Genomic DNA, 27,221 nt, shown 5'->3' on the forward strand with positions numbered 1-27,221 from the left:
GTACCGCCGCCACTGGCTCGGCGGTCAAAACGCAATATACGGAAATGAACGCGTGGAGACTTTTATGTTGAAAAGATATATTGTAACTCCTTTTTATATTCGGAATTATTTAACATAATTTTTGGCCATTTATTTTTATAAGATAAGTTAGTATGACATCAAATGGCTGCGAGGGTGCGAACATAAAAATGGAAGTGTAATTGTAGGATAAGGACTTTTATAGAGAATGTCGGTGTTCCGTATTTTTGTGTAACTCGAGTGCCGCCGTCTGTCTGTCGGTCGGTCGGTCACACCTGTCCATGCGTCACACCTGTCGGCTTGTGGTGGTCGGAGGCGCTGCGCGTTGGTCTCCTCCGTGTTTTGATGACTGTCCTCTCTGGATGAGCAGATACACGCGTTTCTCACGGAGACTCGGAGGAAAGTGGACCTGATGTGCCGATAACTCCGTTCTTGGGAGGGATCCGCGTTGTGTTTAGGTTTGTCATGGCCCGTCGTGGTCAGATCTTCATTTACACCAACATGACTGACCAGGGAAGTGACTCGTTGTCAAGTAATACACTGTCACTCTCTTCCAGCCTGTCTACTCAGAGACAGAGAAGATGATATTTGTCTTACTGTAGGCTACGTATGCTCAGTTACAGAAATGCCCACCGTGTAAATTGGACCAGACCGAAATAAGGATGAGGAGCCGGAGTAATTCTGGTGTGAGGTTGGACGCGTTCGCCAGACTGGTCCATGAGACGATCCTTTGCCATCAGGTATGCTGCTTTCTACACGGGAATACTTCAGCTGGATCTGCTCGGTCTTGGGCCTACCCGAGTTATTCGGTTACTCCATATGAGCAGGACACAGTAACGTTAGACGTTTGTAAATGGAAGGTGCGTTGGGAATGTCCTTGTAATGACTATGGAGGTCCAGCAGTAGCCCCGAAACATGGAAGACCAGCTGGAGTTCTTCTAAGAACTGTGACCTAAAAATAAACAGAGATTGAACAAAGGTCATCTTTTAATAGCCGAGCCTGAGACAATATTCACATAATTTACGCTGCTTAGATTCTTTTTGAGGCAAAGCTGTTTGTGTCACATACATTTAGACTTATTAACGTGTTTGTGTGTCTTAGCGCTGTTTCTTGGCTGTGTTGTGCCATTTACTTTAGCTACCATGGTTATTTGGTGTGCCACAAATTCTACTAATTCTACTAGAACACCACAACATAGACAAAACTCCATACTGCTGTTGCAATGCCACATGTTGATATATCAAAACACAATTATGAACCCTTAATGTAATGTGACTTGATATGACATTTATCAAAACATCTACAAAACACTTTCCAGTAATGTCTACATTGATTGGGTTGTTCACAAAACACATACACACAGTGTATTGTGAGGGCAACCTTCAACCAGGTTTATATTTTCTTCATAGATCTGTGGATCTATCTTAAGCATCTGTCGGAGCTGGGTTGTTTCCTTGCTCTCAAACTGCAGAATTGGCCAGAATCAATAAATAGTGCAAAAAAAAAAAAATAATAATAATAGTGCAAAAAACATCTCTAGTATATATTCTAGATCTAGTATTCTCTAGTATATGTTCTAGATCTAGTATTCTCTAGTATATATTCTAGATCTTGTACTCTGTAAAAACATTCTAGGATTACCTTTCATGTTGCAGTGGGACCAGACACATGCAGAAGGGTATATCTTCAGTAGCATGCCTAAACAAAACTTACCTGCATTGACACCTGGTGTATGTCAAATACTGACACCCAAGAGGAATTCAGTTCCATTAAAATTCTTCCCTTTATAACGGTTGGGTTCCATATCTGCCGTTCAGAATCCAGTGACCGGGCTGCTACCTGCCAGTGCCCAGCTGAGAGATGCGTGGGTGAGGGACAATGTCTACAGCATCCTGGCTGTGTGGGGCCTGGGAATGGCCTACCGCAAGAACGCTGACCGCGACGAGGACAAGGCCAAGGCCTACGAGCTCGAGCAGGTGACCCAAACAAACATGACGTTCCACCACTAAGCTGCATCTTTCCAAATGAGCACAGCGCTACCTGGATGAAGTCATGTGCAGCGTCGCTGTTATAAGGTCACTCCGGTAAAAGGCTTTTAAATTTTGCAGAGTGTGGTGAAGTTGATGCAGGGCCTCCTCCAGTGTATGATGAGACAGGTAGAGCTATACATACACACACACACACACACACACACACACACACACACACACACACACACACACACACACACACCTTTTTAAACATCCTTTTTCATGCTGTATCATGCAGGCACTGATAAAGCTCTCATTCTGTTTACATGCCACTTCCTTGCTTGTAGTATTTGCTTTGAGCTCCTCAGTTCTTTGGGCAAATATACACCAGTCTACATGTCTGTCTGTAAGGGGCTGGCTGACGTATGTTGATACAGGTGGAGAAGGTGGAGAAGTTTAAGCACACTCAGAGCACAAAAGACTGCCTGCATGCCAAGTACCACACCCCCACCTGCTCCACCGTGGTCGGGGATGACCAATGGGGCCACCTGCAGGTGGACGCCACCTCTCTCTACCTGCTGATGTTGGCACAGATGACCGCTTCAGGTGAGCCACGTGCCGTGTACCACATGGCTGTACCTTATTCATCCGATTTTGATAATATGTATCTGTTTATGTGAGATATTTTAAAAGAGACAGAACACAGTTGGTTTTTTCACATAATAATATAATAATTTTGACATTGTCAGCCAGCTGTAGTTGAGCTGCTGTAGGTACAGTGTGGTTAGGATGTTACTCAATTTAGACAGAAATTATTAATTCAGACTATATTCATATAGTTTGAACATAGTTTGTATGAACATGGTTTGAATGAACATAGTTTGAATGAATATTCATATCTGAATCAGATTATGATTCGCTGCTGCCTTGTACTTGTTTCTATGGCGTCTGCTTCTGTATTAATTCCCGTGGCTACACTCTTTTCACTCTGCCATAGGTCTGCGTATCATATCTAACCTGGACGAGGTGGCGTTCATCCAGAACCTGGTGTTCTATATTGAGGCAGCATATAAAGTAGCTGTGAGTGCAACCCTGAACACTGAATTCTGTGTCTGTTCATTGTCCGCATAAATAACCGCATAGCTGTTTCGCTGCAGGATTATGGTATGTGGGAGAGAGGAGACAAGACTAACCAGGGAATTCCTGAACTGAATGGGAGCTCTGTTGGCATGGCCAAGGTAGGACATACCATTAATGTAGGGTGTAGTAGTCAGGCGGAGACACCTTTACTGTAGGGTGTAGTAGTCAGGCGGAGACACCTTTACTGTAGGGTGTAGTAGTCAGGCGGAGACACCTTTACTGTAGGGTGTAGTACTCAGGCGGAGACACCATTAATGTAGGGTGTAGTAGTCAGGTGGAGACACCTTTACTGTAGTATGTAAGTAGTCAGAACAGCGACCATTACTGTAGTGTGTAGTAGTCAGGTAGAGACACCTTTGCTGTATTATGTAAATAGTCAGTAGGCACTCGTGAGGTTAAAGTGCACATTGAGGTTAACTTTGCTTATGTACTGTAGTTTATAAGTACAAGTAGTATAAGTACTATATATAGTCTAGTGTAGACATGTTTTAAGTGTTGCTTTCTGAATGCCTTGTACTAAGCCAGATCAGCTCACCAACTCTTGTATTGTTAGGCAGCGTTGGAGGCTATTGATGAGCTGGACCTGTTTGGTGCTCACGGAGGCCCCAAGTCGGTCATTCATGTTCTCCCAGATGAAGTGGAGCACTGCCAGGTAATACACCACAGTTCTGCTTAATTTATTACATTTAAATCAAAAAGAAGACATGGTGGTAATAATTAAGGGTTAGGGGTTAGGGGTTAGGGGTTAGGGGTTAGGGTGATGCGGTTGTGGTGCTCACTCCTCCCCGCGTATGGCCGTAGTCGATCCTGTGCTCCATGCTGCCGCGAGCGTCCACCTCAAAGGAGATCGACGCCGGCCTTCTCTCCGTCATCTCCTTCCCTGCCTTCGCAGTGGAGGACGCAGACCTGGTCAACATCACCAAGAGTGAGATCATCTCCAAGCTGCAGGTAGCGTGTGGTACATTGACTTTGACTTCTTTTAGCCATCAGTTTGTTCTGATAGAAATGTGTAAAACACACACACACACACACACACACAAAAACAAATAAACACTGGAGCCAAAGTGTGGCAGACTGGTCTAGTGTGGTCAGGTAAAGGTCTTCCATTATCAGACATACTGGTCTAGTGTGGTCAGGTAAAGGTCTTCCATTATTAGACAGACTGCTCTAGTGTGGTCAGGTACAGGTCTTCCATTATCAGACAGACTGGTCTAGTGTGGTCAGGTACAGGTCTTCCATTATCAGACAGACTGGTCTAGTGTGAAATGTAATCAAATGAAATGTAATCATTTTAGGGACGTTATGGGTGCTGTCGTTTTATCAGAGATGGTTACAGGACCCCCAAAGAGGTAAGCTGACCTATAGCACCTGGTGGCTTTTGTGTTGGGATAGGTGGCTATGTAGACCTTTCACCAGTGATTTTCTGCCCGGCCAGTGTGTTATTAGCACTGGAGCATTTTAATTCTCTGCTGTCGTCATGGTTACAGGACTCCTCCCGGCTCCATTACGACCCAGCAGAATTAAAACTGTTTGAGAATATTGAATGTGAATGGCCAGTGTTTTGGACCTACCTGATCCTGGATGGGATTTTCAGTGGCGACCCTGAACAGGTACGTCACCTGCCAGCCACATACATATGTGCAGTTTCACTATGGTGTAGAAGAGGGACACTCGGCATTTAGGGATAAGAACTGCTGCATGTGTTGGACAACAGGGGGCAGTATGGAGTCGTCGTTAACTCTAATTTGATTGTCCAGGTGCAGGAATACAGGGAGGCTCTGGAGGGCATTTTGATTCGAGGCAAACATGGCATCAAACTGATCCCAGAACTGTACACTGTACCGGCAGACAAGGTGAGTGTTGGTGTGTCCAACACTGGTCTCTTCACACACTACATATGCTTGTATACATCTGTATGTAGAAATACATGTGTGTAGGTGTGTGTGTCCAGCCAGACTACATCCAGGAACAGAACCGAGCGACACCGTGTTGGGCTCATGGGGACGTGTGTGTGTGTGTGTGTGTGTGTGTGTGTGTGTGTGTGTGTGTGTGTGTGTGTGTGTGTGTGTGTGTGTTGCAGGTGGAGGAGGAGTACAGGAGTCCACACACCGTGGAGCGCGTGGCAGCGGGGCAGCTCCCACACATGTGGGGGCAGTCGCTCTACATCCTGGGCAACCTGCTGGCAGATGTACGGCCCCTCCTGCCCCCCTCCTGCCCCTCCTGCCCCCCTCCTGCCACTCCTGCCCCTCCTGCCCCCCCCTGCCACTCCTGCCCCCCTCCTGCCACTCCTGCCCCCCTCCTGCCCCCCTCCTGCCCCTCCTGCCCCCCTCCTGCCCCCTCCTGCCACTCCCCTGCCTTGCTACTATACTTGTATACCACGGAGTTTTCAAAAACATTTTCTGAAAAGTTCTGTTGTCTAATCAGGGCTTTCTTGCTCCTGGAGAGGTAGATCCGCTAAACAGAAGATTCTCCACTGGGTTCAAACCAGACGTTGTAGTCCAAGGTAGGAGAACAGGGTTTAACATGAAGAGGTTCTGTTTCAGTCAGAGGGAACATTTGCCTTAACAATATTTTAAAACTTAGATTCTTAAAAGTTTTCCCAAATCTTGAAATGTACACACACACACACACACACACACACACACACACACACACACACACACACACACACACACACACACACACACACACACACACACACACAGTTGTAAGCAGGTTCTACATCTGTGTTTGCTCTATTTAGTGAGTGCAGTAGCTGAGTCTGAGGAGATCCGGAGTTTGCTGAGGGATTATGGGATTGAGGTGCAGACTGTGTCGGAGGTCCTGCCCATCCGTGTAATGCCGGCTCGAATCCTGAGCCATATCTACGCGAAGCTCGGTGATGATTGGCTACACGCACCCTCACTCACTCACTCATGACTCCTCCTCTGTGATCCTCTGGGGGAAGGGATTGGTCCTCTATGATATAATACTCAACACTGATTTGTTGATTGTTCAAATGTGGGTGTGTCCTCTGCTCTTCTCAGGAAGCTCCAAGAGGCTGAATCTGACCGGTCGACCGTACCGACACATCGGGGTTCTGGGAACCTCCAAGTTCTATGAGATAAGAAACCGCACATACACGTTTACTCCACAGGTAAACACACAGTTCTGAGAGAGAGAGGGAGAGGGAGAGGGAGAGAGAGAGAGAAGGGGAGAAGGAGAGAGAGTGAGTTAACCCTGTTGTTGTATCTCTTCTCTTTAGTTCATTGACCAGCATCACTTCTACTTGGCCCTGGACAATCAGATGATTGTGGAGATGCTGAGGACTGAACTGGCGTATCTCTCCTCCTGCTGGAGAATGACGGGCAGACCCACGCTCACCTTTCTCATCACGCAGAGCATGCTGGGTAATGGGAGGCCGGCAGTCCGCTCGCACACACGTTGCACACACGTCTTGTTGTCTGTCCGCCGGAGCTCACCGAGAGGAGCTTCTGTTGGTTGTGCTTGTCATTTTAGTGGACGACGGTGAGGCCATCGACCCCTGTGTGCTCTCTACCCTGCGCAAGCTGCAGGACGGCTACTTCGGTGGAGCAAGGTCAGAACACCCGGAGATCTTCAGCGTCAACGCCATCATATCCTGCCTTCACAGACATCTGATGCTCCTGTGATGGTTTGGTGAAGACTCACTAGTGTTCACTCACTCTGATGGCGTTCCTCTGCTCCACAGAGTCCAGACGGCCGACCTCTCCACGTTTCTCACCACCTCCTTCCACACGCAGCTCAGCTTCATGGATGCTGACTCTGATGAGAACCTTCTAGATGATAATGAGGATGAGGACGATGAATATAAAGTCGAAGAAGACGAAGAGCTCAGATGTTCTCTCTCTGGTAGTTCTCCTCACCTGTTAACAGATGCAACACTTAAACCTTTTGCCGGTTTGAGGAGATGGTGATGTTTTTGTTGGTCTTTGGCATAGGAGGTTCAAACGATGTGTTTGACGAGTACCTCACACAGCTGTTGCAGAGCACAGCCACACAGTCACATCTCCCTCCCATCCAGAGGGGGCAGCAGCATGTTTTCAGCGCAGAACACACCACGCGTGACATCCTCACTCTTATGGCCCAGGTTCAGGGGCTCAATATGCCCAGTGAGTCACTCCTCATTCTCCTGCATGGTTTGAATATACAGCAGATACACTATACTGCCAAAAGATTTTGCTCACCCATCCAAATTATCGGAATCAGGTGTTCCAATTACTTCCATGGCCACAGGTGTATAAAATTAACCACCTAGGCATGCAGACATATGTGAGTCAAGGAAGGTGAGCGAATACTTTTGGCAATATAGTATTGTACTATTTCTTTTTTTTGCTGTTTTAGTTAATGTTAATTTTAAGTAAATGTTTACCGCTGCACTATGGAGTCTGAGAGTAACGTAATTTCAATCCTGTGTATGTCCTGCACGCATCACAGATTTGACAATAAAGTTGACTTTGACTTTGACTTATTTCAGTTACATATTAGCTTAGTCTGCTACATCTTAATCTGTAACCCTAGTCAGCCAGGCGGAGAGGTCTTTAGGGTGGTGTCCTGTCTCCAGCGTGGCTGGCTGTGGATCCACTGCTCCAGGGGGAGGGTCCGCTTCATACCTCCTGCTGTCTCTCACACACCTGCCCTCTTTTCAGAACCGTCTATGTATTTACCTGTGGTGCCCACTATGAACAAACACAGGAAGTCTCTGAACCTGCTGGAGGTCCCTCACTCTCCTCATCATCATCATCATCCTCACCAGCATCCTCACCAGGCAAGATCACAGCTGCTTGGTGACCTTTGCGATTATTGTTTGTGTTTTATCACTTCCATGGCTGATTTGTTTGTGATTTTGCCAGGCTCATTCTGTTGATCTGCACTTACCCCGTGATTGCCACGGTAACCCAGACTTCGCTGCCCTGGTCAGTCACCTGAAGGAGTGTCCGACCCTACAGGACCAGGCGGACATCCTCTACATCCTCTGTGCCATGAAGTAGACGCGCGCACACACTCACCACATCACCCAGCACAATATAGACAATAAGACTATGAAATACAGTTATACTTTTGACTGAAGATTCGGTATTAAATAAGCAATTATAGAAGCATTTCGATCTTTGACTTTATGCACAGAGGGTTATTAAGCATGTGCCTGTGTGTGCGTGTGTGTGTGCGTGTGCGTTTGTGTGCGTGTGTGTGTTTAGGGGTGCGGACTGGGTGGTGAGCGTCCCTGGGCCAGGCAGAGCTACAGTGCGTTCTCTGCTGGAGGAGCTGTATGTTAAAGCGGGTGCAGCTAAAGAGTGGGGGCTCATACGCTACATCTCTGGAATCCTGAAGAAGAGGGTGGAGGTCCTAGCAGAGGTGGAGTAACACTGTTCACCCAGTTCACCTCCCGGAATGGAGGAATACATGCAGTCTCTCATTAGAACTGTTCTGTGAGACATTCTGGGCAAGGCTGTGTGTTACATGCTGTGTGTGTGTGTGTGTGTGTGCGTGTGTGTGTGCGTGTGTGCGTGTGTGTGTGTGTGTGTGTGTGTGTGTGTGTGTGTGTGTGTGTGTGTGTGTGTGTGTGTGTATGTATATGTGTGTGTGTGTATGTATATGTGTGTGTGTGTGTGTGTGTGTGTGTGTGTGTGTGTGTGTGTTCTGCCCTCAGGCCTGCACTGATCTGATCTCGCATCAGAAACAGCTCACAGTGGGGCTGCCCCCTGAGCCCAGGGAGAAGGTGATCACAGCGTGAGTGAGCCTTTCTCCACTGATCCAGGACCTGTTAGATATCATGTCTAAAAATATTGCCGTTTTTAGAAACTGGTCAGTGTTCATTGCACTGATAACTGCATTGACTAGCAGCATGTTGACTAGCATCATGTTGACTAGCAGCATGTTGACTAGCATCATCCGGCCACTTTACAATGTTCTTCAGCATTTTAAAAGCCGTTGTGTTGTTTTAGCCCTCTTCCACCCAAGCAGCTGAATAACTTGATCTATGAGGCTAGCGGCCAGGACATTAGCATCGCAGTTCTCACACAGGTAACATCATCACACCTTAACCCGTCACACGCTAACGCATCACTAAAACCTTACACACTAATACATCTTTAAATTTATTCTCTCCACTTTTCTGATGGGGAAAAAAACATTTCCTCTGGAAGCAGCTGTAGCATGTAGGTGTTTTCACTGTCCCCCCCCCCCCCCCCCCCCCCCCCCCCAGGAGATCATGGTGTACCTGGCCATGTACGTGCGCTCTGAGCCCTCTCTGTTTGGGGACATGCTGCGTCTACGCATCGGCCTCATCATGCAGGTGATGGCCACCGAGTTGGCCCGCAGTCTGCACTGCTCAGGTAAGGTGAGGTGAGGGCTCCACGCCCAGAACCACGCGTGCGGTGGTCCAGTGTGACGCAGCTCTCTCCTTTCTCTCTGGCCAGGCGAGGAGGCGTCGGAGGCCCTGATGAACCTCAGCCCGTCCGACATGAAGAACCTGCTGCATCACATCCTGAGCGGGAAAGAGTTTGGAGTGGAGAGAAGCAGTGAGTCTGCCGGACGATGGAGGACGGTTGTTTCAACTCCGTCATCGTCGAGTGCGCTGTGCGACCGGACGCTGAGTGAATGTGTTGTCTTTGCCGGTACGTTTCGGTGGTGTGCTGCATGATGTGTGGAAGTGCGCCCCCTGGAGTCGAATTTCACCAGCCCAGCCATCTCCATCCACGAGCTGGGACACACCGGCGCTACCAAAACGGAGCGAACGGGCATCCGCAAGCTGAAGAGCGAAATCAAACAGGTGAGACGTGGGGAGACACCACGGAGTGTGCAGAGGTGAGACGTGGGGAGACACCCCAGAGTGTGTCTCAAGCCCCTGACGCTCACGGCAGTGTGAGCATCAACATCAGTGCAGCTGTGGTACTTCAGATGTTTCAGTGATTTTGACTTTGTTTCGCTTACAGCTTGAAGACTCCAGACCAATAAGTGTGGGTTAAGTTTATAAACGTGTTGAACGACCGCATGCGTGTGTGTACTGCCGAGTTTGATTCTCAACAGTGTCATACTAAGCATGCCTACCAGGGGTGTAACGATACGCACATTTTCACATCAGTTTTTCATTGCGAGTAAAACATTTAGCTTAATGTTTAATATTGGAAGTGTTAAAATGTGCTGATTGTAAAACGTGTCAGCAAAGAAAAATAACTGAAATTGAGCCACAATATCAAACGATACAAAAACCCGATCTACCTCAGATCAAACCTGATCTACCTCAGGTCAAACCTGACCTACATCATAAAACCTGTATCTGATTTTATCTTTTCCATCGTTACACCCTTAGTACTAAATGAGTTAATACCCATTCATACCTTCAACATCAAGCTGACTTGACTAGGTTTGTCAAACCCCAGACCTACGTGGTCTCAACACTGCAGAGTGTTGTGTTTCTCTGTTCCGAGAAGTTTTTGTACACTTTTTGTACATTCGTCATTGTTTATCAAATCAGGATTGGAACAGAATGCACTAAACTGTACCGTCTTCTGACTGTCAAGGGCTTGAGTTTGAGAACCAGCATCTCCTTTACTGCATCACGTTCCTTTCTTAATGATTCCTGTCAGGAACATGAGCTGTTTAGATCCAGCTGTGATGTTTTCCAGTGTGAACTGCTCATCCAGCACTTATTTTTTCTACTGACCATGTGAAGTGTCATTTCTTTAATCCACTTTGGAATAACTAATGTGGACACCCAAGTTCAGAAATATGTTGAAGGAATTGTTCCATTGTCAGATTGTCCGTTGTCTCACCACTCTTTGGTTGTTTTTCTGTCGTCTGCTGTTTGTCTCTTAGATCATCTCCACCAGCAGCAATGTCACCTCCCCTCGCTCCACGGTAACCATGGCTTCATCGTGTCTCTCACGCCTCGTACCTTTTGTTGAGCATTCATCCAGGACCTCCTCCACCCGGCCTGGTGGTGGAGCTCAAAGCTCTGACCCTCCTCCACCCGGCCTGGTGCTGGTTCTGTTTTGGGGGCGTAAGCTGGCGTAGCTCGCCATGCTGTGCTGATGTCCAGTCTCGGGATCGTGCGCTCACCACAGCATGGCCGCCGCCCCCCCCCGGCCTGGTGGTGGAGCTCAAAGCTCTGACCCTCCTCCACCCGGCCTGGTGCTGGTTCTGTTCTGGGGGCGTAAGCTGGCGTAGCTCGCCATGCTGTGCTGATGTCCAGTCTCGGGATCGTGCGCTCACCACAGCATGGCCGCGCCCCCCCGTATCTCCACCTGATGGAACGTTCTGGATGATGACACACCGGTGCTTGGCTCATGTGTTCTGACTAATGAAGTCAATCACCAGCCAACATGGCTGCCTTAGTTCACAGCTTTGTGGGGTATTTGAACATTACGTTAGTTACTAAGACATTTGTGTTTAAGAGTTGGGTGGTGTAGTAGCTGTTTCCATCAGTCAGAGTTCCTGAGGCCCGAAGATGTCACGTAAGACAGAAGAGCAAAAAGGTTTTTTCTTGTTTAATATCATCCAGTTATTGATCTGTCTTCAGCTGTTATCTAAGCTAATCTAGTTAGCTTAAAGAGGACAACATTAGAAGTGAGTCTGTAGTATATGCACTAAAGTACTCCACCTTTTTCATCTGGTGTTTCTGTCATTTTGTCTGTAATTAATTCACATATGTGAATGTACATTCTGTGTTTGTGTGTGTTGGCAATGCGTGTGTCGGAATGTGTGCGCGCGTTTGTGTGTGTGTGTGTGGGCATGCGTGTTTGGGAGGGGGGCATGCGTGTTTGTGTGTGTGGGCATGCGTGTGCGTGCATGTGTGTGTATGTGCGTGTATGTGTATGTCCACGTTTGTGGTTCAGCGGTGCAGTAGCCCCTCCACGCCCAGCGGGGCGCTGTCTCCAACGAGCACCGGAGACTCGCGGCTGCAGTGGGAGGAGCGCCAGGGTCAGTGGCTGCGGCGACGCCGTCTGGACGGGGCCATCAACAGAGTCCCGGTGGGCTTCTACCAGAAGGTGTGGAAGATCCTGCAGAAATGTCACGGCCTGTCCATCACAGGATACGTGCTTCCATCCTCCACCACACGAGAGGTACAGGACACACACACACACACACACATGCACACATGCACACCCTTAATTAACATAGAGATACAGAACACCCACTCACACACACACACACCCTCATAATTAACATAGAGATACAGGACACCCACTCGCGCGCACACACCCTCGTAATTGACGCACATGCACACAAACACACACGGGGTCCTGTGTGTGCTGCAGATGACTGAGGGAGAGATCAAGTTTGCGGTGCACGTGGAGTCTGTGCTCAACCACGTGCCTCAGCCCGAGTACAGGCAGCTGCTGGTGGAGGCCATCATGGTGCTCACTCTAGTGGCCGACATGGAGCTCGCCAGCATCGGAGGAATCATCCATATCGACCGCATCGTTCACATGGCCAACGAGCAGTTCCTGCAGGACCAGGTAGAGGCCCCGCCCCTTCACACCAGGGCTTACGGCGTCACACCTCTCTAATACCTGTGAGCTGTGCACATATTAGTGCGCACATCAACCAGTTCTTCCCCCTGCTGTTGGTTCACAGAAATCCAGTGGGGCCAATGAGTTTTTCCTGGAGAAGGATCCAGCTACAGGAATCTGTAACTTCTTCTATGACAGCGCCCCTAGTGGCAGCTATGGCACTATGACCTATTTATCAAAGGCTGTTATCACATACGTGCACGATTTTCTTCCTAGCACCAGCTGTCAAATGCAGTAAGGAGAGCTGCTCTATACACACGATGACCTCACCACAGATCTAGGACCAGTCTCTTTAATGGTATCCTCACCTTTTGCACAGATGTGCAACACTGTAAACCTGATGTCAGATCATCTGAAGAGTGCAGCCTCAACACCAATGCTGAGGCAATTTGAGTGGCTGACTCACAAAATTGAAAATGAGAATTGGAAAAAAAAAAAACTTCATTCGATGAATGTAATGCTTATCAATACATTTACAACTTCAAATAAAAATTTTACATTTAGATGGTCTGGCCAGGTAAAGTAATCAATAATTTTAATATTTAATAATTTATGGTTTTATTCAAGAATTAGTTTTTTCAAATGTATGCAGAATGTATATGTATTATTAACTTTAAGGGAAAGTATTAGAGGGTCAAACCCTTTCCTTACTGTGTGTGTTGTGCAACCTTTTGAGATATTATGAATGTAGGTGGAGTGTGTGTTCATCTGTCTGCTCAGAGACACGGGGTGAGTAGAATTAACCCAGTTACATTTAGTGTCATAACGTTACTTTGTACCAGCCTGCTGCCTTTTTCAGTAATATACTGCCGACTACGGTGTGATCGTTTGAGCAGTAGAGTCTACCAGTTACGCATGTACTGTACGAGGAGCACGTTTACACACACCTGTAATACAAAGACTCCGTCCTACCTGGAGCATGGCTGTAGAAATGTACTGATTCACTGGGAACAAAACATTTTGTTGACTGAGGAACACAGAAAAAAAAAAACACATACCACAGGGGACAAGTGTTGGGTGTATAACACCACCACCTCCCCTGTGAGTGAGAGAACTGACCCAAGGTCAGTTTTTCTCAGGACTATAAAGCAGGAGTGATGGTAGCAGAACTGTTCTGAGAGCAGCCCTGCAGGGTGGAGGTGGGCAGCTGCTTCCTTCTGCTATCCTGAAGTACTTCACGGGTCCAGACGGCTCAGCCGCCACTCGTGATCTTGGATAAATGAATCGAGTGTGTTTGCTGTTTTTAAAATCGGCTCGTGTAGCTGATGAGATTCTGATTCTGTGTTTGAATTCTGGACGACGTCCAGACAGTTTAGATTGCAGGCTGGTAAAGCCACTGTTAGCATGGGTCATGTTGGTGTGCTCATAAGCACCACAGCTCTTAGTGTGCTCAAGTAACTTATTAAAATGATTTATCGCCTTCTGTCTCCCTTTCTTTGTTTCATCTCTACATTTTTATTAGTTGGTCTTAGTTAACAAATGCAGAATTTGATAGTAAAATGGTGTTTTCATTTGTGACAGTGTGACAATTCATGAATGAATTCTTACTGAAATGTAATTAATTGTCAAACAGAAATTTGTGTCCATTGTTTTTGCGTGGCTGGCCTCTGAGATCAGAGCTGTGAGGTAGGTGATTGGCACGTATACAGATGGCCTCCCCATGCTGTGTATTCCCACTGGTCCTGGTCCCAAGGGCAGCAGCATAATGGTAAAATCCCCTCCGTGATGGTTCTGACTAAACTGTGGCCAAGAGCCAGAAGGCAAGCCGGGCCTTCCCCTGGAACTGGACTGGTGTGACTGCTATTGAATAAACCCTTCATAAGTCCTTGAAGGATAAAGACAGCGTCTGCAGTTAAACCTTCGGTTCCTCAGCTTAAAAAGTTCTGACAGTTACACTTTCATTGCTTAATACTTGTAATATAATGTTTATACAAGTAATATAATAATTAACAAGTAATATAATGTTATACAAGTATAATGTGTAATATGTCTTATTAATATAAATGTATTTGATGAGTTAAGGTGGTAAGTTCAAAATATTTAGATTGTATGACATGACAAATATTTCAGTTGTGACCCTGATGGTTTGCCAACAGCCATGAGACTTCAGCTCCATTCCGCTCGATCCACATTCCAGGTTTTCTGTGTGAAGCTATTAGTCTGTCCTAGCAGGCAGGTAGCTGCTGTATGATTTGTGTCCTGGTGTTGTTGCTTATGCTTTAGAACAGTAGACACAGGCTCAGATAGCTGCCGACGTGTCATTAAGCCTCCTGGGTTAAGAATACATAATTAAGGTCACAGTACACACTAGTATCATAGAGACTGCTTGAACAGCTCTGTGTTGGATGCTCTGTACTGTCTGGGAGTGGCTGCTTTGTGTGTGAGCAGGGTGGGGGGGCTTCTGGTGCAGGAGCAAGCTAATGGAGAGAGAGTGAAGGGAGGAGAGAGTGAGGGAGGGGAAGACGGAGAGAGGGAGAGGAGAATGAGTGGGAGAGGAGAGAGAGCAGGGGAGAGTAGCAACACTGAGATGCTCTGCTGGCTGGAGGAAGAAGAGATGTCTGTGTGTGAGCTACAGGAGCGAGTGGGCTGTGTGATGAGCCACGTTGGTGAGTACATCCACCATTCTAGGGTCTGTGATGGGGGCGTGAGGATGCGGGCGTGAGGATGGGGGCTCTAGGGATGGAGGGGGTGTGGTGGGGTAGGAAGGACACGGTGAGCAGCAGTCGATCGTTATCAGGTCCTGTCTGTACATGCTTTACCCACTGATGATTCGGTCTAACTTTAGAATTGCGAAGCAGCTAAACACTGTACTGATCTGTGCTGCGTTGCTGGTTTTAATCACTGCTGTTTCAGCTCAGTTCCCGTCAGCTAGACATCCAGATTTTGCTTTTAACGACAAAAAGTACCAGATTTATCAGATTGTATTCCCACAATCTTTTTCAAGATAATAAATCACACAGACCTATTTGAGGTACCATTGCTGCGTAATGTGTGTGCCTATTGCATGATCTGCTCTGGGTGAGCGACCTGAAACACAGAAGCAGTCTGCAGGTCTTTTCCTGGTCGTGTGTGGAGTGACAGTGAGGAGGGGGCGGGGCGGGGGTGTGGAGGGGCGGGGCTTATTGTCCCAGCGCTCCTGCTCCTGCTGGACTCACTGACTCCGGGGGGAGGGGCTGTACATTGCTGTGGAAACTAACATGGGCCTACCCAGCTGCCATGATTGGCGGGGGAGCTTCAGAGACCAACTGCTTCCTGCTGTGCACGAGGGAATTCCCTGTTCTGCACACCAGACCACAGCGAGGACCTAAGATGGACGCAGCTTTCTGAACAGTGTCACTACCAGTCCACGTTAATTAATGACCTGGTTTAGCAGCTCTTACTGGATGGCCACTGGATGTGTGACTCAAACTGCAATATCTTGGTTATAATGTTAAATAAGGTAAAACTAGAAATCCTCAAGTGGACCTTTGGGAATATACAGTGGGATTAAGATTAAAGTGGCATGTGGATTTGTAACAGGAGAAAATTGACAGTCATATTTTAAATGATCTTTTTAAATGACATACATGAGGCCAGAAGTGGGAAACGGTGTCAGATCAGCGTCATATGACTGAATTGGCCATTACAGCTCAACCTCACAGCAGAATGACTCATTGGATCTGCTTTTTGATTGGTTGCTGGTGACATCACCAGAATTAAGAACAAGAGATACTAAACTAAGGACGTTAAATGATGAAATTAAAAACAAATGTATGCCTGTACACAGAGGGATATGCCATAATAAATACACTGCTTACATGCTTAATACACTAACATACTAAATACACAGCAGACATACTAAATACCCTGCTTACACAATAAATACATTACTGACATGCTAAATACACTGCTTACATACTAAATACACAGCAGACATACTAAATACCCTGCTTACACATTACATTACTGACATGCTAAATACACTGCTTGCATGTTAAATACACAGCAGACATACTAAATACCCTGCTTACACAATAAATACATTACTGACATGCTAAATACACTACTTACATACTAAATACACATCAGACATACTAAATACCCTGCTTACACAATACATTACTGACATGCTAAATACATCGCTTACATGTTAAATACACAGCAGACATACTAAATACCCTGCTTACACAATAAATACATTACTGACATGCTAAATACACAGACATACTAAATACCCTGCTTACACAATAAATACATTACTGACATGCTAAATACACTGCTTACATGCTAAATACACAGACATACTAAATACCCTGCTTACACAATAAATACATTACTGACATGCTAAATACACTGCTAGCACAATAAATACACTATTTACATACTAAATACACTGCTTACATGCTAAAAACACTGCTAACATACTAAATACAATACTTACACACTAAATACACTCAATACTCAATTACATACTCAGTACACGCCAGCACTCCAACCCCTACTCCTTTAGACGTGGTCAGCTGGTACCCCACAGAGCCGCATGTCCTTGTGTTTGGATGTCGTTTTTGTGGAGTTGTGAATGCAGCTGTGGTTGCAGCTGGGCTGCTGGAGGCTGTACGTTTGGGGCAGGTGGTGCTCAAACATCTCCAGCTGTTACAACATCTGCAGTTCCCTTTTGCTGTCAGCATCATAGCACTGATCATTTATTACGTTAATAGGCCACATGGTGGCCATCTTTGCCAAACAGAATTTTAACCATGTAAATATGTCTTTTTATGGTTTACAAGTATACATTGCAATTTGAACTGCATTGAATGTTTTGAGCTTTTATTAATAGCATAACTTAATTACAATAATGTGTTTATTTCACTTGCTGTGTTTATTACTTTATTATTTATTAGATATATTTGAATTGTATTATTTTTTCTTAGATAATTTAATTGCTCTCATCATAGCTAATATTTATTTCACACTTTGAGGTATCACTATTAATTTCTAGTTCAATGGTATTATGAACTCTAACCTATTTACTGTGTAGGATACATTCTCTGAGTAGATGGTAAAGCATAAGCGTGGCTGCTAAATGCAGTAAATGGAATGAAAATGTGATGTAACGTGAATACACTGGTCACCAGTGGCCCCTGGTCTTTACAGCTTGCACATTCTGCTGCTATCTCTGATATACTGAAGTGTTGTGGTTCTTCATTAGAACCTAATACATACCAGTGGCAGGTTATCTACATTCTCGTTTAAAACCAGTGGCAGGTTCTCTACATACTGGTTTAATACCAGTGGCAGGTTCTCTACATGATTTCTGCTTCCATTCAAGTGAGCAGACACTGTCAGGAAGAGACGAGTCATGTCCATTAGATGCCTAAAGACTGTGAGTCCTCTGCTGTTGTTTGTGAGACAGACAGAGGAAGCACATTAACCCAAACATCAGGATGCTGCTTTTATGAAGCTCTGCCTTCCCATTTATATGTTCCTACTGCGTGTGGACGCCTCCTCCACTGCATCCTCTTAGCTACCCGACTGACTGGGCTAGAATATGGAGGTATCTGAACTAGTCTGTTCTCAGTTGACATCTTAAGCACTTTCTGCAAATTTTCTGTCTGGTGAAAATTTAACTTTTGTCTGCATTCTTGGCTTCTCTTAAAAGGAGAATATCATACAAAATCCATCATGCTGGGCACTCTGGAGATGGTCCAGTATTTCCTTGTGTTTTCTATAGCTTGACTTTCTTGACAGCAATGGTAACTCCAATGGTATTTTTTCCCCTCCCCAGAGTGTGTGAGCCTCTCACTTTATTAGTAACACACCTCTTGTGCATAAACTCAGTTTAAACATTTTAAATATGTAAACATTTTAGATACAGTGATGTTATCTGCATTTACAGATTGTTAGATATGTATCCCTGAAGCTACTGAGCTCTCCTGAGCATTCTCAACGTCGCAGCCACACTGACGGTAGTGTGTGTGTGTGTGTGTGTGTGTGTGTCGGGGGGGTGTTGCACTTGTCCTGCAGGGTTGGGAGAGGTCTGACATCAAAACAGCAGCTGCTCCATACTAGCCACACTGCCACTGCTAAACCTTTGATGGATAGCTAACGTGGTGCGCTACAATTAGAGTATAATAAATGTGCAGTAGTAATGAGGCAGGTCAGTAGGGTGTAGGCGTAGGTGGAGGAAGTGTTGTGGCCGCTGATGATCAGCTAAGATTGGGATGGCTGAGCTTCTGGGTGGTGTGTTTCTAGAACACTGCGCTGATGGTCTTCCCAGAAATGACAGCAGGGGAAACAGCTCCAGGTTTTATGAGCTTCAAGGTTTCCATGCTGAGGAATGTTTTAGAACAGCAACGTCAATCTGTTCATGTTGGGTCAGCAGAGGAATGTGAGCTCACCTTTCATCTACTGTTGTGTGTCCCACCACAATGAGACCACTGCAGTGCAGTTTGTCCACTTCTGCGCCCCCCCCCCCCCCTTTGATGCTAAGTCTGTCCACTTGGAAGGAGGCTGAATTAATAATTAAGGAACGTTGAGTCCTTGGGTTAATTATAATGCCCTGTGTCACAGGGGGCTGTGTGTGTGTGTGTGTGTGTGTGTGTGTGTGTGTGTGTGTGTGTGTGAGAGAGAGGTGGGACAGAAGCAGTCCCTGGTGACGTGTGGAGTCGAGCACACACCCCTTCTGCTGCAGAATGCCTTGGAGGGCGGGAGAGGAAGAGGAAGCCCCTCTGTTCTCTCTGTGCTCTGTTCCCCGTGCGCTCTGCCAGTCTTGGGGATGTTTGCGTAAAACATGCCAGTTAGTTCCACGGCTACAGCACACCTTGCCCGTCCACACAGGCACAGCTGTAGGCGGGGTCAGGGGTCAGGGGTCAGTGCTACTCCTAAGACCAGACTGCCGGAGAACTCTACGATGGGCTCAATCATGTGTGAGTAGGAGACACTCTCAGCACGGTCATGGTCTTTAAACCTCTCCTGCTGTCTTACTGGACTTTTACATTTGTGGTGGGTTAATGGTGTATTGTGGTTGCTGTGGGTTAATGGTGCATAATGGTTGTAGTGGGTTAAGGGTGTATTATTGTTGTGATGGGTTAAGGGTGTATTATGGTTGTTGTGGGTTAATGGTGTATATGGTTGTTGTGAGTTAATGGTGTATTGTGGTTGTTGTGGGTTAATGATGTGTTATGGTTGTTGTGGATTAATGGTGTATTATGGTTATTGAGGGGTTAATGGTGTATTATAGTTGTTGTGGGTTAATGGTGTATTATGGTACTTGAGGGTTAATGGTATATTATGGTTGTTGTGGGTTAATCCAGGTATTATTGCTGTGAATAATTCTAATTCATTGTGCTTAATAATGTTTGAGATGCAGGGCAATGTGGTCTAAAAGCTGTGAGTTTAAAGCTGAGATTTTAAAGCTGTGAGTTTAGAGCTGTGAGTTTAAAGCTGTGAGTTTAAAGCTGTGAGTTTAGAGCTGTGAGTTTAAAGCTGTGAGTTTAAAGCTGTGACTTTAGCGCTGTGAGTTTAGAGCTGTGAGTTTAGAGCTGTGAGTTTAGAGCTGTGAGTTTAGAGCTATGAGTTTAGCAGCCTGTAATACTAACCCTAACAGGGTCAGTGTTCATAGTTTGTAGACGTGTTTGTGGTCTCATTTTTCTATATCAAAGCATAATTACAAATAAAGTTTGCGGTCCGGATTCATTTGATGTTTATGGCTATCCACAGGAGGTCACGCACGCATGCACACACACACACACACACACACACACACACACACACACACACACACACACACACAGTTCACACAGAAAGAAATGACTATTGTCAATACTAATGTATTGTTCTACTGAGACTCAAGGTCAAACACAGAGAGAGAGAGAGAGAGAGAGAGAGAGAGAGTGTGTGTGTGTGTGCATGCGTGCGTGACCCCCTTGGGGGGGGGGGGGGGGGGGATTGTGTAAAGCCACAGTACCCTCTCAGAGGCAGGAGAGGGTATGTTCTACCACCTTTGTAAGACTTAGAAGAGCAGGTTTTGGCACAGTTTTGGGCTCTGATGTGCTCTGATCTGTCTGCGCTGTTGCTTATTAACCACCCCTTGACTGTCTGAGCAGCTGTTACAGAAACACACGCAGGCATGATTGCACATGCACACACAGACTGGGCACAGGAGCTATGGTGCTTCACTCTGGCCATTTCTCAACACTACCCACCCATCCATCCAATCCCCCAACCAGGTGTGCAGCTCGTCAGAGGTTGTCGACACTGTCCCGCCCCCTAGACTGTCCAGGTGTTCAGACACTGGGAGACGTATTCCTTCCTCACTTCTCTTTCTCATCTTCTCTCCACACCTGCATCGCTTTGTCTGCAGGAGTTGTGTAGTATTTTCTTTCGCGATTGTTGGTGGATTTGATGAAAGAGTCATCAGGATTCATTTCAATGTACCCATGGAGTGGTGACAAGGTTGGCATGATCTCAGCACAGCACTAGATACATCATAGGAACGTCATCAGTGTGAAGGTTGGCATCAGTGTGAAGGTTGGCATGATCTCAGCACAGCACTAGATACATCATAGGAACGTCATCAGTGTGAAGGTTGGCATCAGTGTGAAGGTTGGCATGATCTCAGCACAGCACTAGATACATCATAGGAACGTCATCAGTGTGAAGGTTGGCATGATCTCAGCACAGCACTAGATACATCATAGGAACGTCATCAGTGTGAAGGTTGGCATGATCTCAGCACAGCACTAGATACATCATAGGAACGTCATCAGTGTGAAGGTTGGCATCAGTGTGAAGGTTGGCATGATCTCAGCACAGCACTAGATACATCATAGGAACGTCATCAGTGTGAAGGTTGGCATCAGTGTGAAGGTTGGCATGATCTCAGCACAGCACTAGATACATCATAGGAACGTCATCAGTGTGAAGGTTGGCATCAGTGTGAAGGTTGGCATGATCTCAGCACAGCACTAGATACATCATAGGAACGTCATCAGTGTGAAGGTTGGCATCAGTGTGAAGGTTGGCATGATCTCAGCACAGCACTAGATACATCATAGGAACGTCATCAGTGTGAAGGTTGGCATGATCTCAGCACAGCACTAGATACATCATAGGAACGTCATCAGTGTGAAGGTTGGCATCAGTGTGAAGGTTGGCATGATCTCAGCACAGCACTAGATACATCATAGGAACGTCATCGGTGTGAAGGTTGGCATCAGTGTGAAGGTTGGCATGATCTCAGCACAGCACTAGATACATCATAGGAACGTCATCAGCTGAGGAACAGCGATTCTACAGTCATTTCTATTTTTTTGCTGTTTTTCTGAATTTGTGTTTGTGTTAAATTCAGCCTGCATGGATGTATGTACATAGTTTGGCTATTCCGGGCTCTTCCAGAAGCACTTTTCCAGGACACTTATTCTCATGCCAAATAATTCCTAGATAGCATCCTAGACATTTACATTTACATTTATGGCATTTGGCAGACGCCCTTATCCAGAGCTACTTACATTTTTTTTATCTCATTTTATACAAGTGAGCAATTGAGGGTTAGGTGCCTTGCTCAGGGGCACCTCAGTCATGGCCTCAGGTCTGGGGATTGAACCCACGACTCTCCGGTCACAAGACCAGTTCCCTAACTACCAGGCCATGACTGCCCAGACTGCCCAGACAGGTCTTCCGTATGCTGAGTCATATCTGGACAGCACATTGTTCAGATGCCAGAGGCGTGAAACACAGAGTGCAGTGGGACCCTCAAATCCCTCAAAATGGCGTAACTAAAGCCACCTGGGTGAAGGGAGTCAGACAGGGAGTGTGCACTGGCCACAACACATGGGCTCAGTCCTCAATAGACCACTCACTTAAACACCTCTTACTTAAACACAACCCACTTATACACCTCTGATTTAAACACCACTCACTTTAACATCTCTAACTTAAACACCACTGAGGTTTTATACAATATAATTTTCATAATCAGAGGGAAAGTGTTCTTGTAATAAAAACGACACTGACTGAGATTTCGGACTCTGGTTATACATAGTGGAGTTCTGGTTTGGGAGGGTTTAGTGGTTGGAGTTTATGGAACCCTGAAGCTTGCGTCTCAGAGCAGAGAGGAAACACGTCGTCGATAGCAGTGTGGATGACGTGGATGCGGACACACTTCCTGTGTGTTTATACGAGGCACTCAGATTGTCAGATATATGCGAAAAGCAGCTTTACAGGAAATGCTGTTTCTCTTTTTGAGAGGGATGTCCTAAAGGGTCGCCACTAAACAGGAGAAGCGTGTTTACAGGTGACTTCCTGCCCTGCCTCTGCACAATAAAGAGAGTGTGTGATGGGACGTGTGTATGTGTGTGTACCAGGGGGTAAGGTGGAGGGTGGGGGTGGGGAGTTATGCCCCCCACATATGAGGTGTTTGGCATGCTGTTGAGGTGTATGAGGTATGAGGTGTTTGGCTGGCTGCTGATTTATTCCAGAAATGTTGAATTCCCATTTCCAGCAGAGGTCACAGCTTCTCAGAACTGCCAATCATGATTAGTATCACATGATTAGTATCACAGTGCTTTGACTTCACAGTTTTATTTTCAGAGATTGTGCTAACATGGGAACAATTAATCTGTCCTCTGCAGACTTCCTGTAGCATTCTAGCATAAACAAAAGAGAAATATCAAGGCAAAAATGCGTGTCAGATGAGGAATGGGGTCTGTGTAATACTGAACAGTGTCTAAGGACATCGCTCTCTCCCTTTGTCTTTTGTTGTGCCACTCTGGAGGTCTGTGGTGTAGAAACATTTAGAATATAGAAAAGATCAAAATATGTAATGGTTTATAATCATTTATAAAGTAAGGCACGTCAAAGCAAATTTGTTTTAAGGAAAATGTAAGTTATAAGTATGCTTCAGACCTCCCCCACCCAAGCTTTTGAGGGGCTTGACCAAATTCCACCTCTCTCATAGATCGCTGTGACTGTAAACAGGTAGGATCTGTTAACGATATGTTACACAACTGCATGTGGTGTCTGCATGTGGACTGTGTCACATGACTCTGATGTGAACTCCACTCCCCAGGGCACCGCTGCAAAACATCACTGCCTTTCTGCACTGTGTTCAGGTCTTCTCACTGAATATTTGGTGTTGTGGAAAGTGAATTTCACGATGAAACCTCCCCGTCAACTTTTCCCCAGACAGACGTCACCCGGGCTGGGCTTCATGGCACGATCAGGCCTGCCCAGCTATGTGTTTGTTTGGCCATATGTTTGTATTTACCCTTACTTCAGTCACATGACCATGTGTTTGTATTTACCCTCACTTTAGTCACATGACCATGTGTTTGTATTTACCTTCACTTTAGTCACATGACCATGTGTTTGATTTTACCCTCACTTCAGTCACATGACCACGGTGGTGCTCTCAGCATCGGGGCTCCGCCCACACTGACGGATGCCTTTGTCTTTGTTTTCCATGTTGCTCATTAGCAAGTTCCTTCCTCCCAAAGCTATTTTTAATGATGATTTCCCCCTGGTGATGGAGCGGACTTCTTTCACCAAGTGTCATTTGTTGCCATCAAGCCATCTGAGTAAGAAGTGGGCCACGCCGCTGCTCTGAAGCATTAGTGAGGATACAGAGGTTCATATTCAGACTATGGGTGAATGAGCCTTGTTCAGGGGTCTTGACTTGACATTATGTAACGGGCAGACAGAAGCAGGCATTGTCGGGCTGGGGAGGGTCTGTCTCTGTGTCTGGGGGGGGGGAGGTCTGTGCCTCTGTGTCTGGGGGGGTTGGTCTTTGGCAGTGTGAAGAGTGTGGGGAGGAGAGAAGTCTGGGTGCCACTCTTCAGTTAGACAGTCAGCCAAGTCTTTACCTCCACAGTCCAGATGGTGTGGGCACGTATCTGTGTGTAGTCTCTGCTAATTGTTGACTTTGTGTGTGTGGGAGGGTGAGAGAGAAAGAGGGTAAAGAAACCACATCTCACTGTGGTTTCAGTTCAGTCAAGCAGCGACAAGAAAAAAACAGAATCCACTGTATTCCCTTAAGAAACAAACATGCACATCAGAGCGCTGGTGTGTGTGTGTGTGTGTCTTGTGCTCGTCTGCTGTGTCAGGTGAGGTGGAGTCCTGCTCTGTAGAGTCCTGCTCTGTAAAGTCCTGCTCTGTAGAGTCCTGCTCTGTAGAGTCCTGCTCTGTAGAGTCCTGCTCTGTAAAGTCCTGCTCTGTAGAGTCCTGCTCTGTAGAGTCCTGCTCTGTAGAGTCCTGCTCTAACAAACATGGAGAGAGCAGCCGGCTCCTCTGACAGCACCTTCCTCATGGCGGCCGGCGTTTGGGGAGACGCTTCCTGGCCTGTTCTTACAGCCAGCCGTTGGGTTCCTGCTCCAGACAGAGTCCAGTTTCCCCAGGGTGGAGCACTGTCCAGAACTGGGACTTCCTCTCTCTCTTAGATGAAGCACGTCTCGCTTCCTCCGTCTCCCGCGCGCACACACACAAGCTCCCTGAAGTCATACGTCTTCTCCAGCAGGGAGGCGCCGGTGAGGCCCTCCGTCTCCTGGTTGGTGTTTCTGATAGGTCAGGCCCGGCGGCACCGCGGTCCAGCCCCCACCGACCCTCCGCCTGGAGAACGCAGGAAAACATGCCGGAGCTGGAAAAAGTGAGAGAAGCCACAAATATGCGTCTCCTGCCAGCAGTGTGGAGCAGAGACCGGCTCTCCCAGCAAGCCTGAGTGGAGAGGGAGAGAGAAGAGGAGGAAGAGAGGAGAGAGAAGAGGAGAGAGGGACAAAAACAGACGAAGAGAGTGGGAGAAACAGTGAGAGGGACAGAGAGAGGGGGAGAGATAGAGGGGGGAAAGGGAGATACAGGAGAAGAAAGAAAGCATGGAGTGAAGCAGCCTGCTGCTGGGATCTGAGCTTCGTCTGAGCTGCTGTGCTTCCTCTCGTCTGGAGACCATGATGAAGCCCATTAAGCCAGTGATGGGTAAGAGACACACGGCACGCTGGTTTGTTGACCTGTGGGACCCAGCAGAGCTCTGGAGCTTCAGACACCTTCCCTCCAACAGGGGGAGGAGCAGCGCACAGCTGGCTCCGGGTAGCTGGCAGAGAAGGTGGAGCTGGTGGAGCTGGTGGGGTCCTGCGATGAAGCTGTTGCCCGTTTGCAGCGAGAGCCTCGGGGACAAAGTGTCTTGATTGTTTTGTAGCTTTGAGTGGGAGGTGTGCTGTACGCATGGGGAGTGTTTTGCGACGGGTTTGTATGGTCAGACACTACGAAGGCCCAGTTAGAAGTGCATGCGTGTGCCCTGTATTTGTTGTTGTAACTGCAGAGTTTGACTCCTTCGCCTACGACTTCATGCTGAGCAACACAAGGCCTTTCTCTGCCCCTTCAGCTGCTGGAGATCACGGACTACTGGAGCTGAGGTGGAGCAGAAGTTAGTGTTGTACTGGGACAGGTGTAGTGGCAGAAGGTGCCTGCGCTGTCCTGGGCTGGGGCTGTGGGTGTGGCTGTGGGTGGGGCTGTGGGTTAGACAGACAGGTGTGTGTGCTATGAGCAGCTTCCTACAGTGACCTACAGAATGTTTGCAGCTCCCCCCTGTTTACAACTCGCCTGCTCCAGACGTTACTTCCTATTACCTGGGAATCAGCTTACTGTGCTGCTCCCTGAAGAACATGGGATCAACAGTTTAATGTAGAACAGCACCTTGGTCCTGATGGGGCTTTATTACAGGTGGAGTTCTTCAGCACTAGACTGAGAAATATTCAAGTCAGAAGCATCATTGCAAATCTTCATTGGTCTGGTTCTGGGAAGAGGAACCCTGGGAAGAGGAACTCTTTGCTGGTAGGAGGCGTGGAAAGCTGTGCAGGTCTGTCCAACTGTATCTGCGGGGAGGACCTGCCCTGTCTCTGCACGTAGCCTCCCCGGGCTGCTCTGTCATTGGGGAGAGGGCGGTACACGGCCAGCCTGGAACGGGCCGACCCGTCATCTTCCTCTCTGCTGCCCCCTATTGTGACCTACTTGTCTGTGACCCTGGGGCCAGAAGATAACATCGACACCACGCACGCCACTGACGCACATTGTCTTTCCTTTTGGGTGTCTGTGGGGGGACGTGTGGGTTTGTGTGGGGGTGTGTATGAGTATACAGTTGTGTGAAAAAGAAACTCTGGAATGTTTCATTACTGTAAATAGCAGCTTTTCTTGATCACTAGCAAAAATCTCCCGCATTGCAGTTTTGTGTGGTGCCGTGTGTAACACGCTGTTTGACGAGACTCAGCGGTTTAGGGTCTTAATGCAGGTCTTCAGAGCACAGAGCAGAACTTGTCTGGCTCCTCTTTGATGTAACGCTGAGTCCTCAAGTGTCTCCTCTTTCACGAGGATGTAGATGAATGGCTTGTTTAAATGGCATGAATCCCTTTGCAAATGCACACAATCTAAGACCTGTACTCAAGGTCAGAGGGTGTGCTTAGAGGCGCAGCCTCAGGACGGGGTCGTGTTTAGAGGCGTGGCCTCTGGGTCAGGGGGCGTGTTTAGAGGGGCAGCCTCAGAATGGGAGCTGCTTTCATTGTGCCTAGCCACTGTGAGGGGAGGCGTGTCCAGCTGATA

The 27,221-nt window shown here is 47.0% G+C and overlaps 2 protein-coding genes across 13 annotated transcripts in view; both read left to right on the plus strand.

The window, feature by feature from the left end:
• Nucleotides 1-52: 52 nt before the first annotated feature.
• Nucleotides 53-14,082, plus strand: phka2 (phosphorylase kinase, alpha 2 (liver)). 5 transcript variants are annotated; one of them, XM_077023367.1, is made up of 33 exons: nt 53-476; nt 642-758; nt 1,837-1,995; nt 2,128-2,175; nt 2,427-2,595; nt 2,987-3,069; nt 3,147-3,227; nt 3,683-3,781; nt 3,931-4,077; nt 4,425-4,478; nt 4,617-4,739; nt 4,887-4,982; nt 5,210-5,317; nt 5,554-5,632; nt 5,873-6,007; nt 6,156-6,265; nt 6,374-6,518; nt 6,628-6,706; nt 6,839-6,999; nt 7,089-7,259; nt 7,797-7,915; nt 8,001-8,134; nt 8,346-8,502; nt 8,798-8,877; nt 9,093-9,171; nt 9,353-9,482; nt 9,567-9,668; nt 9,801-9,919; nt 10,083-10,106; nt 10,966-11,007; nt 11,985-12,212; nt 12,408-12,608; nt 12,727-14,082. In XM_077023367.1, the coding sequence occupies exons 2-33, from the start codon at nt 681-683 to the stop codon at nt 12,898-12,900; spliced, it is 3,714 nt and encodes a 1,237-aa protein (XP_076879482.1). In that variant the 5' UTR covers nt 53-476; nt 642-680; the 3' UTR covers nt 12,901-14,082. The 5 variants fall into 5 exon arrangements, with proteins under 5 accessions (XP_076879482.1, XP_076879481.1, XP_076879484.1 ...); XM_077023366.1 differs by having other exon boundaries at nt 54-476; nt 636-758; XM_077023369.1 differs by lacking the exon at nt 10,966-11,007 and having other exon boundaries at nt 54-476; nt 636-758.
• Nucleotides 14,083-15,138: 1,056 nt separating this feature from the next.
• mcf2l2 (MCF.2 cell line derived transforming sequence-like 2) overlaps nt 15,139-27,221 on the plus strand; it is a 64,425-nt gene continuing 52,342 nt past the window's right edge. For 6 of the 8 annotated variants that reach the window (XM_077023379.1, XM_077023382.1, XM_077023385.1 and 3 more), the window contains exon 1: nt 19,360-19,567. In XM_077023379.1, coding sequence (XP_076879494.1) covers nt 19,432-19,567 — 136 coding nt within the window. In that variant the 5' untranslated portion in view covers nt 19,360-19,431. Of the gene's footprint in view, nt 15,269-19,359; nt 19,568-25,455; nt 25,605-27,221 lie in introns of those variants that run through there. The other 2 variants (XM_077023381.1, XM_077023384.1) reach the window with 2 other exon arrangements.

Source organism: Brachyhypopomus gauderio, chromosome 12, assembly GCF_052324685.1.
Source record: "Brachyhypopomus gauderio isolate BG-103 chromosome 12, BGAUD_0.2, whole genome shotgun sequence".
In the NCBI taxonomy this organism is placed as follows: Eukaryota; Metazoa; Chordata; class Actinopteri; order Gymnotiformes; family Hypopomidae; genus Brachyhypopomus; species Brachyhypopomus gauderio.

What these genes read in the sequence shown, in the direction of transcription:
- phka2 (XM_077023367.1), top strand. Translation starts at nt 681, where the DNA reads ATGAGGAGCCGGAGTAATTCTGGTGTGAGGTTGGACGCGTTCGCCAGA. An exon ending in TCCAGTGTATGATGAGACAG is followed by an intron (nt 2,176 to 2,426) that starts GTAGAGCTATAC and finishes ATGTTGATACAG; the next exon opens with GTGGAGAAGGTGGAGAAGTT. An exon ending in GGGTGGAGGTCCTAGCAGAG is followed by an intron (nt 8,503 to 8,797) that starts GTGGAGTAACAC and finishes TTCTGCCCTCAG; the next exon opens with GCCTGCACTGATCTGATCTC.